Source organism: Pinus tabuliformis, chromosome Q (assembly GCF_031772625.1).
Source record: "Pinus tabuliformis cultivar Carrire ecotype Pingquan chromosome Q, CPIR1, whole genome shotgun sequence".
NCBI classification, from domain to species: domain Eukaryota; kingdom Viridiplantae; phylum Streptophyta; class Pinopsida; order Pinales; family Pinaceae; genus Pinus; species Pinus tabuliformis.
In genome coordinates, this window is record NC_142296.1 from 1,330,907,004 (window position 1) to 1,330,919,163 (window position 12,160).

Below are 12,160 nucleotides of genomic sequence, written 5' to 3' on the forward strand. Positions count from 1 at the left end.
GCAAACATGACTGCTGCATTATTTGAATATATAATTGAGATAATAGTTGTGAAAGTAACCTTATCCAAGATTCGTGGAAAATTGATATCCTTTATGTATATATCAGTAGCACAGTATTGAGCATCATCCAAAGATCTAGCATAATCAGGAAGAACTGCTGCTAATGACTGAAATTTCGAAAGCTTCAAATTGACATCTGGTGCCACCTCTGTGAGTTAACTTTCCATCAACTTTGCAACCATTGTAATTGGTGTGAGTGATGGAGAACCTATCAATTGGTCATCATCAACAGGGCAAGAAGAAGCACCTTCTGTTGACTGATTCAAAAAGAGAGTGGTCCAGAATTTGTTGAATACAACCAGCATCATAAAAGGGTTTCTACTGCATAAGAGTAATTAGGCATGAGAAGATCTTCCAGAATTGCCTGGTCCAACTGCATTCCTATTCCTTTTTCAACATTGTCTTTGCAATCAAGACTTGCATTTAGAATTATTGAAGCCCACAACAGCCCAAACAAAAACCTGGTGGATGCCACACCCTTTTGCATGGGCAATAAACTCTCAATAGCTTCAAGAAGAGGGTTTTGGTCATCTTCAGATGATGCAGAAGCCAAAGAAAGACTGAGAAACTGACTGCTATTTTCTTGAGTTCCTTGATGTCTATTAATTCCAGGGGGATATTGCTTTGTATATAGTGTTAGAGATCTAGCAATACACTCAGGTTTGACTCCTCCAGTTTCCATTGCTGAAATCAACCTCTTATACAGTTGCATGCTCAACACCGTGACATCTTCAGAGCACAATCTGGACTAGCATTTTTTGGTCTAGCTCCCTTACTGATTCCATTCCTCAAGACACTTCCTCCAAGACTTTGTATAGCTTCATGCTCCATCAATGGCCATCCAACTAATTTGGGGATCAGTGCAAGCTTTGATGCCTAGTGAAGCAACACATCTCTTACAATTTGTGATACCCCTGCATGTGAAAACACAACCTCACAGCTCTGAAGTGCCTTTTCTGGACTTGCTTCTGCCTTGTTATTGACAGGTTGATCTACATGATATAGAACAACTCCAAGGGCATCCAGTTCACCTTCATGTATCCCATTCTTATTATAATATCAACAGTACCTGTGATCATAGAGTTATTGGCACAAGATGCATCTTTCTTCTCATCATCGTGTGTGCTTGGAAACTCATGCCCTGTGGTGAAGTCCAATTGGTGCACAGTTTTGATGCTTGCTGGTTTAGAAGCAGATGGTACAACCATTGAAGCAATGCCATGCATATTTGCTGCTGAAGAATCCCACTACGATGCATTGCCCTCAGCCTTCATATTACCTTCTAAGATTATATATTGCTTGTTTCCTTCTCCCCCTCAAACAGGTGTTTTATGGCTGGATACTTATGAAGATCAGTGATTGGACTGAACCAAAATTCCTTCTAATCCTTCATGACTTCTTTAGGAAAAGTCACCACTCTGATTTGAAATAGTGCTGGTCACTTACCCACCAAACTAGATCTCATCGTAATCCCTCAAGTTGGCAGGACACACAACTTTGATACCACTGTAATGTGCTAGCCTCTGGGGCAATTTTTGCACTTACGGTTTTTCAGGAATCTAGAATTTCTTCAATAGAATTTCTTTAATTATCCAATAATGCAATGAACAATGCTTCCAACCATAACAAAACTAATACATGAAATTATAATCCTTAATTTACAGTAAATAATATTGCCCAACCATCAACAATAAATCCCAAGCACAGAATTGTGTTCAACAGTAATTTAATACTTAAGCAAGCTACCAACAGAATTTGACTAATAATCAAGTATTCAAGTGACCTGTATTGTATTATCTTAATCCACAATTTGTAATTTCTTGTAGAAGAGATATCCAGATGGCTTCAGAATGAAGCCCTACCTCTATTACAGGGAAGACCAAAAGGCTGGGGTCCGAGTTGTTCCAGGATGACAGCGGATGGTCAGATTGAATTTTTCTCCCAAATCTATCTTAACTTTACCTCCGAATTTGTCCAAAAAATCCTCCGATTTAGCCACAACGCCACTGTAATGTTCCAGACTAAGTTACCAGCATTCGGATAGGGATACAGATATGGATCCACCAGTTTTTTGAAAAGCCAAGATCCAGATTCAACAAGTACAAACAATATAAAATATTTTATAATTTTTAAAAATTAAATTTATATAAAAATAAAATTAAAACATATATTAATTTTTAAATATATAGTTTTTATATATAATACTTATTAAAATATTTAGTAAATGTATAATAACAGAATTTATATATTTTTTATAAACATTAATTAAATTTCTATAAAATAAAAAAATACAACTTTTTAAAATTTTAAATGTAAAACTTCTTATAATATTTTTAAAATAATTATTTGTTTAATAATATTAAGTTTAATGTATTATAATATTCAAACATTAATTACTAGTTACTGTATTTAAGTTAAATGACCACTAAAATTACTTATAGAACTTATTTTATGAAATTCACTTTTTTCACACTTGGAATAAACATTAAACTTAATTAGAATATCCAAATGCCCATAGCTTGTAATCTTGAATTAAAGTTTATAAGATGGTCAACAAGGAATAATTAATGAACAATAGCAGCCAACTCCCTTGTTAATTATTTGCTCCGCTGATTTTTCCATTATCTGGTGATTTGTCCGCTGAATTTTTCATTCCAGAATAATGCGCTGACATCAAATTTGGAATTTTGTGCTGACGTTGAACTGTTTTACACACGGACAGACGCTGGGCGGATCTTCGTCGATCCGGATCCGAATCCATCTCCGGTTCGGGGATCCACGGATCCAGCCGTTGGGCCTGACGGATCCGGCAACATAGGTTCCAGACAACATTGATCCATCATAGGCTTTGATCTGTCCTTTGCTGGCCTTAGGGAGGGTTCACTTTGCTTGAATTAATGCTCAGGATGCCCTCGTTTATGCTTAGGAAGCCCTCGTCTAGGCTTAGAAAACTCTCGCTGGTTTGCCACAGAATAACTTGGTCTTAGGTTACCGTTTACTTCAGAACTCATCACCTTTGCCTCAAGATGGTTCAATCTTCTGCCTCAGAACATATCCGAATATCCTCAGGAGAAAAAATCAGATATCTTGGCTCAGTCTTCCCAACATGATTTACTGTCTTTCAGATAGATAAATTTTCCCTGTTTCCAGAACAATATAGAAAAATAAAAAGAGAAGTGACTAGGTAGATCACCTCCACCGAAACTATTCCAAGGAGAAATGGGGTCTTAAAACCCTCAAAACCTCAGGCTCAAAGAAAGGAGAGACAAATAATCCAATCCAATGATGCCTCAAATGAATTTAACCCTCTTGTATATATATATTTCCTTGGGGGGATTTTCACCTTTATTAGTTGAGTCGGGTTCACAACAAACCCCAACTTTGGGCTTTTTTGCTCTAGCTGCCCCAAAACTTGCCCCCCTATTGCCCAAACATTGGGAACTTTGGGGTTTTCCCCTTTATTCATTACTATAGCCTTTGGGGATCGACAGGCTACTTTGTCCTTCTGAAGGTAATTATTTCATAGGGGACATTATAGAAATTGATCCCCACTTCAAAATATCACAGCGATGGCCAATTGAAATGACATTCTCCTCCACCTTTGCTCAAGAAACCTTGTTCTCCTCCTCTACTCTCCAAATGGTGCTCGCTGTTTGCAAAATGAGGAAAAAGAGACTGAAAAAGTAACTTAAATTGGCACTTGTACACACTATGATATTTTTGCTCATCTTGCAATATTTTCATGTTTTTTACGTTGTTTTCACAATTTTTTTGTGACCTAAAAAATCATCATGATGAAAAAATTGATTTTTTTCGCAATGTTTGCAATGTCGATTATAACACGAGAGGATTTGTGCGGTTACAAAGATTTATTTGTTAAAGGGGTTTGTTATGAATATAATATACAAAAAAATAATAAATATAAGAATAATCATAATAATGACTAATTAATTAATAATTAATTATTGAAGAGACATGTCCCAAAGGGAATGACTCTTCATAAAGGGGCATGTTGCCTAGTGTATAAGCAAGGCCCTCAATTCTTTATTCATACACATACCATAGTTACACGGGTACCGCTCCCAGGTATTGGAGCGCTCATAGTCCACGCTACCCCGCTCCTGGGAGCTTGGGAGCTGGTAGGAAACACTCCAAAATCGTCGGGAGTTTCAATGGGTACTTTGGAGCTTTTTAGGGGCTTCACTGCGACAAATTTTAACGTTTTAGGTACTTATTTTGAGCAAATTTTGATGTTTCGGGTACCTATTTTGAGCAAGGAAGGTACCATTTGTTTATTTTATAAGTGATACGTGCTAGGTCAGGGGAGTAGACTGCATGAACTCTGTAAAGCGATAGAGACATGGAGATGTAGCAAAGGTTTCAACAAAATATAGATAGTTGCCAGTCATTCCTTGGCAGCTTCTGTTGCAAATCTTGAATTTCAACAATTGCAAATAAGTCTACTCTCTTGAAGTCTATCTTGAAGCTTTAATGATAAGATTCAATGAATTACAGTGATGGTCAGAAAGAGAAAGAGTAGTGTGTGTTAATTTCATTTTATAAATTTCCAAACTTGAATTTCGAAGTTGAATATAATATAGCATTGCATGAAATCACATAATAATCGAGTAATAACAACGTTTTTTCCGGTTTGGGAGTTCCACATGTTTCTTTGCTGGGAAGGAATTTGATTGGCAAATTGTTGATGGATTAATATTTTGATTTTTTTGGCAGTGTTTCAAAGTTCAATCTTTTACATATTTCTTTGCAAGATGGAATTTGATTGGCAAGTTTTGGATGGAAATAAATAAATTATTTTATTTTTATTTTTAATATATTATATTATTTCCGCTCCCAACTTGATATTTCCTGTAAATTTGGGCAAAGCTTCTAGCTGTGCTGGATAATTGTTCACCATACTCAAAGTACTGGTGCACCGAAAATTGGTGCAACATAGACTTATACAATATATTCTTACATAAAAATATCACTGTCTGATTATGGATATTTATATATCCTAGATATTCTGAATATTCCGCTGTGTATACGATCCATATTCGTTACATTGGTATTAGAGTTGTGTTCTCCAATCCTGGCCTTTTGGTGATCAATTCTTCGTCAAGTTCATTGTCGTTCGATTGAGGATTTTTAGCCATACACGTATTTGGAGGTTTTCTTTTCTATCGTCAGGTATTTGGCCATTAAGAAAAAAGAAAAGAAAAGAAAAAAGAAAAAAGAAAAAAGAAAAAGAAAAGATTATATATATAAAGCAATTAAGAAAAATAGATTATTTGAAAATAAATATTAAAATAAACTAATTAATTAATTTTTTCTAAAGGAGTTAAAAAACAAAAATAATAAATCAACAACAATTTAAAAAGGGTTTAAAAAAAATTACTTGTGGCCGTCAGCCATTGTATGAAACCTCAGCTGCAGTCGTCACCCACTCTTGTCATGCTACGCTAGCTAATATACTTCCATTCCTTGCTCAACTATCTTTAGCCCATTGTTGGTTTTGCTCGAGCCACCCTTTCGTGTGCTGTCGCTGTACAATAGGTAAGGTCGTGACTCAGATCATTGCCATTTTTTCCAACATTGTAATAGTTGTCGAGGGGAGCCAAAAATATTTCTAAGGCGACCATTGCAAATGATGTAACTATTGCCATAATTGCCTTTTGCTATTTTATTAATCACCACATGAATTTTATTTGACGACTATGACCATATGGTTATACTGTTATAACAATTGGATATATAGTAAAGGAGCAAACATAGTGAGCCAATGCAATAATTATAAAGATTAAGGATTTAAGGATTTAATGTTTAATATTTGGGAGAAGCCTTAGTGTGCATAAAATAAATAAATAAATGGTATAATTGTAAGTCTAAAAAGGGTTAAGGTCAATGGTTTCAATAAAAAGGGAATTATAAAGAAAATATTTACATATTTAAGTGAATATTTAATAAGATAAAGGAATAAAAAAGAGGGAAAAAGATGAGTTCCACATGTAAGCCAACATTTTGGACTAAATGTCTATTTTGTGAAACGAAAAATTATGTATTGGTCGATTCTTAAAAAATGCAAAATTTGTTGTCCAGCATGTGGGAAATTATTTATTACAAAGGAAGATCAATGTAATACATAGGCACAAATAAAAATATTATAGGAAGAACTCACAAAATCTGAACAAAAAAACAAGGCATTGGAAAAGAAATATAAAGATCTCAAGGATTTATTTTACAAAAAATAAAAGAAAAGGACTGGGAAATTTTACATCTAAAGGACCATACTCAAATATTACTTGCGAAAGTCAAGAAGTCCAAAGGTACAAAGAAAAAATTAGAAGAAGAAAATGAATGGTTCGAGAAGAAATTCGATGAGAATCTATCAGAGAAGGAAGAAGAAAATTTGCGCTTAAAAAACCTTGATCAAAAGTTATTTGAACAAATCAGAGATCTAAAAAATGAGAAGCTTGAGTGTCATAATGAAGTTGAATCAAAAGTTGAAGAAATTCACGTTTAAAAATCATAATCAAAATCTACTTACTCAAGTTAAGAAACTTAAAGATGATAAGAAGTCATTGAAGAACAAATTTGAAGAACTTATCACAAAATAAGCATCAAAATCTTCAGACGTAGCAGTCCAAGCTGAAGAAAAGGGAATAAAAACAGATCCCATTAATCTCACAGTTCAGAGAAATCCAAATCCAATTGAAATGAAGACATACTCCGATGTTGTAGTGCAAACAATAGAAAGTCTAAGAGGAAATCCAACGATCAACTCAACAATATCAATATTTGAAGTAAATCAAGAAATTGCCAAAAGCATGATGAGGGAAAATTGTTGAAAAATATGTAACTAGGTTCAGTCTTCATAAATATGAAATGTATTTTTGATTCTTGTATTTTGTAAGCTGAAAGAAAATAATATTATTGTTATTTTTGGAGCATGGGTTTCATGCTCAAGGTCTTTTATTTTAGAGGTCAAGCACCCATTGAGTGCTTCTAGGGTTTGTCCTAGGTCAAGAAGTCAAAAGAGTCATTGTCATAAGTTGAAGACCCCATCAGGCACATTGTAACTTGTAAAGAAAATTATTTTTGTAATTAAAAGTGTCAAAATACCCTTCAAGACCAAGTCGGCCTGGCAACTGAGAAGTCAGCCTATTTTGAGGAGCCACGTCCACCTTAAGAAGCCTATATAAAGGAGGGAACTCGACCTCCTTGAGACACATTCACTTCACATCTCATTCAAGCAAAGGAGGAGTAGAAAAAGGCTAGCGAAGAAGGAAGAGGACGAAAGAAGAAGTTTCTAGGCTAATTCTATCTCACACGTGCAAAGAAGGAAGGCTAGGGTTTGTTGCTTCAAGGTCAAAATTCTCTATTTGCTGAAATAAGATCAAAGTTGTTGGAAGAAGGGCCTACTATGTCACCTTCTAGCCCTAGACAAGGAAGCCGAAAATTTCAGACCTGTAGTAGAGGTTGAAATTCTAAAGCTGGGGGTTGATTATGTGCTGCTAGAAGAAATTTGACTGGGTTTGACTTGGATAAAGGAAACACATCATCAGGAGAGGTCGAACTTGGTCTTGGAAAAGTATTGGTCTTGGTCTAGAGGTCTTGGATTCATCAATTGAAGAATCTATAAGAGAAGATATTTATGGGTTTTCCTCTCAAGTGGAGAGGTTTTGGCCTTGGCTTGCACCCTATATCCTGTGTACTTGTGTACTATTGTTCTTCTTGTTCTTGGTAATTGTTTGATGATAAACGAACACACACACACACACATATATATTTTCAACTGTGGTTCACGGTCATTGAGTGGTTGCTACATCCACAGGTAATAATCTGGGAAAATCCACCTGAAGGGATCTACCCATCGGCTTATTTGGTCGGGCCTAACCTTAAGGGTGTTGAGGAGATTTGACCTTGCGACCTCCCAATTGGCAAGGTACTTAACAACGGGAACTTGACCGAGTTATCCCCTGGGGCTGATGATAAACGAACATTGATAATAAGAGAAGTTAATAAGTAAGAAAAAGTAATAAGATATCACAAGCAGTTATCATAGAAAGAGAAATCATCCTAACTACTTCCCTATAGATGTCTCAACAAAAATCAGGTCACAAGAATCCTTGTAGACATCCTCATCATAAAAGCAGAGACCTTAATCGGTCAGTGTGTCAACATCATAAAAAAAGGAAACAACGAACTTATGTTCCGAAGACTATTGATGTCTGCACAATTTAGTCTTATGATAGAAATTCATCTGAAGTATCCAGTAACCGCAAGACTCCCTAGAAGATTGATTTAGCATGGTCAAATCCTTTCTTAGTTCAACAATTTTGTTCATCACTCAGAGGATCCTATCATCTTGTATCATCAAAGAAGACAACCTGAAGAATTTCGAAAGATGCAAATAGATTACAAGATAAAGAAACAGATGACACGCATTTTCAACGATAAGCTTTTGAGGACAAAGCTTTTCTAAAGGGGAAGGCAATGTTATGAATATAATATATAAAAACAATAAAAACAATAATAATCATAATAAAAATTAATTAAATGATAATTAATTATTGAAGAGACGTGTCCCAAAGGACATGACTATTTGTGAAGGGGCCTAGTATATAAGCAGGGCCCTCAGCTGTAACCATCCATATTCTTCATTCATACACTTATACAATATATTCTTATATAAAAATATTACTGTCCTATTATGGATATTAATATATTCCAGATATTCTGAATATTCCGTTGCATATGCGAACCCTGTTTGTTACAGGATCAAATGCCTGGGGATGTTGAATCAAGAGAGCAGCAACAAGGATAGGTTATTTACAAGGATGTTCATTTTGCTGATGCTTACTGCTGGTGGCTTCTGGTGATGGGGACAGTTTTAAAAAGTAAGCATGGTGGGGATTATACTAAACCTTTTTTTAGTCGATGCTTCCTGTGTACAATATAAGGGGCACCTTTCCCAACATGGGAATTTATTGCATGTAAGCAAGTGCCTGTCACAAGAAATAAAGTATCATTTGGCCAAACAACCATGAGTTGGGGGTGTATCTATTTTGCCAAATTTGCCCAAGACTTGCATGTGGCCCCACTAAGTGAGTCCCCTCACTTGTATGAATGAGATGGCCTATGTCAGATGATCATGTCACCTGGGGGATTCAAGACTTGGTGGGGTCAACCTGCTTTTACCAAACCAGGCAAGTCCCCATTGATAGGAATGATGTTGATTTTCATTGCATTATTTAAGCATATTTGGACCTACACGCATGGATGATTGTTCATGTGTGTCTTGTTTCTCAAGCTTGACCTTTGAAACAGTGTGTTAAATACCAATGTAAGCACGCTTATTTTTCCTTTTTTCTTTAAAGCTGCATCTTTAGATATCTTTTTTTTTTTCCAGTTTCTCCATTTCCAGGATTTTTGAAAAGACCTACTTATAAATCATTCCACTTTCAATTTTAGGTAACTTGGCAACACTGGTCCGATCATTTTGTTTTCTTCTAAACACGTTATTATTGTTTAATTCTGTAGTGTTTCCTTTAATATGCATCAGTTCTCTTTTAAAGATGACCCACAAAATTTCTAAAAACAGGGTTCGTAGATCATTAAAATTCAATACATACAGAAGGCTTCGACATTCATTTTGATTCAAGGTGGGTCAACTCCACCAAGCAATTGTGCTGGCTTTCTACAAAGCAGAGTATCTAATCCCTATCAATCCCTCGGTAATTTACAAATGGCACATGCAATTGAAATCTTTAGTGTCTTTTTCAGACTTCAGCCGTTATATAATTTAAATGCATGGAGCATCAACTCACATACATATATGGAAAAGTTAAAACATAAGGAGCAAGTGCCACTTGCTCTTGTGGATAGCAAGTCTTTTAAATTATTTCTATACAATTAGCACTTTAACAGGTTTGAGTTATTTGGAGAAAAAGATTACACAAATATTAAGGATTTATATTATAATATTTATTTTAGTGCCAATGCTTCAATAATAATGTGATACGGAGTGAGATTTTTTGTGCCTACAAATCTATGCTGATAAATTTATGTTGCTGTAGTTTTACAGGATTAGGGTTTTGTTGGACTTTAAGTTGTAGACTGTATTAAGCATTACAAATGGTTAAAATGATTTCATTCTTCAGGTACGGACATTTAAGGGGCACACTAATGAGAAGAACTTTGTGGGGCTTACAGTCAACTCTGAATACATAGCTTGTGGCAGTGAAACAAATGGGGTGTTTGTGTATCACAAGGTGTGCTGTAGTTTTGTTGGTTAACAAGATGCTCTACTATTGATTCTTTCACTTTCTCAAAATCTGATTAAGTGTTTGGATTTCAGGCTATTTCAAAGCCTGCTGCTTGGCATCAATTTGGAAGTCCAGATGTGGACGACAGTGACGATGATACATCACATTTCATAAGTGCTGTTTGTTGGAAGAGTGAGAGCCCTACAATGTTAGCTGCTAATAGCCAAGGAACAATTAAAGTTCTTGTACTTGCACCATGAATTTCAAGTTTCTCATATAATTCTTCATGGCCCTTCCTAGATAACAGAGTTGGAGAGAATTTTGAAATTTGTTAAATTAAGATTCTTTCTGGAAATTAGCTCTCTGGATTTCTTGCTGCCTGAGAATGTTGAGAAATGAGGTTGATGTGGATTATATGCGCAATTTTCAATCTACTCATATTTCTATAGTGCCATATGCTTGTCGGTTGTCATTGACCTCTAATAGAATAGCCAGAGTATCTTCCAGTAATGCGGCATGTTATTGCATGTGCTATATGCCCCTCTTAACACTAATCTGAAGGAATATCGGCCTCAATTTGGCAAGTTCTTTGGTCTGGGGCGAGCCTACTGGTGAAGTCTAAGACTATGTAAGCATCTTTTTTCTCATAAAGAGTATCCAATGCTTCCTTTTATTATATCCTTTCTGTATAAATAATTGAATTGCTTGTGAACTGCAGGAAGGCTAAATTTTTTAAGGGTGTCAGAACTCGAGGAAAGATTCAGGCGATGGAGAATGCCCAGGAGTAACATTTTGTACTGATGCTAAATGTATTATATCTTGGTCTTTTATCGTTCTTGGAATACTTGCCAGCTGTCATCACACATTTTTATGCTTGAACTACGAGGAATAGTGAAGCGTTGCCCCAACTTATGGGCTTCCCTCTTCAACTATTATTTTGTACTGATGCTAAGTGTATTATATCTTAGTCTTTTATCGTTCTTCAAAAACTCGCCTGTTGTCATCATACTTTTTTAGGCTTGAACTACGAGGAATAGTGAAGTGTTGCTCTAACTTGTGGGCTTCCCTCTTCAACTATTATTGGGATTTGCTTCTAGAGCCAAATAGTTGGACACTATCAGAGCTTAGAGAATTGTTTATATCCGTTCCCTGTAAAAGGTTGTATTTGAGGGCAGTCCGTGCCCCTTGTCAATACTTATGAGTTGCAGCTCATAGATTTTTTCAAGTCCCAAGATCAGCAATATGTAACTGAACATGAAATAAATATTGTAAAATTGTGTATTGGTAAATTTGTTGAAGAAATAACAAGTTCTTGGCATTTGTTATCACGATGGTATTTTATTCCATTGGATAGTGTTGCACTCGCATCAGCTAATCGATCAAATGGAATCCAGTGAAGGTTTGGAGGTATGGATTTATTGGAGGGCCTGAACGAGGTACGGATTTGATTTATATGAAGAAGTGTATGCGAGATAAGTAATCAAGTTTCAAACTTTAATATGTAGATTTTTCTCTCTATGATTGTTTATCAAATGTTACTGCATAGGCTATTGGATCTTGTGTTTGATATGCTCTGTAATTTTCAAGGGCCTATATTTTATTTTTATTATTTTAGGCAAAGTTGCTTTTACCATCGTAGGTCAATCTAAGATTTACTTCCTTTTATATTTTTACTGTTCAGCCATTCTTCCAGTTGTAACCATTTATTGTATTGATTTGTTTATTTGATCTCAATTTGCACAAGCAACTCTTAGCCACTTCTTACCACTTTTGTTAGGTAGTTTATCAAGGAATTCTTATCTAAGAGATGTGCTCATCTAATGAAATCATTC

At 35.4% G+C, this 12,160-nt stretch overlaps 1 protein-coding gene across 1 annotated transcript in view; it reads left to right on the top strand.

The window, feature by feature from the left end:
* COP1 (Transducin/WD40 repeat-like superfamily protein) overlaps positions 1-11,656 on the top strand; it is a 105,339-nt gene extending 93,683 nt beyond the window's left edge. Inside the window, 3 exon segments of the mRNA XM_089386245.1 lie at positions 10,224-10,334; positions 10,421-10,956; positions 11,047-11,656. Of these exon segments, the coding sequence (XP_089242371.1) occupies positions 10,224-10,334; positions 10,421-10,588 (279 nt within the window). The 3' untranslated portion in view covers positions 10,589-10,956; positions 11,047-11,656.
* The last annotated feature ends 504 nt before the right edge of the window (positions 11,657-12,160 follow it).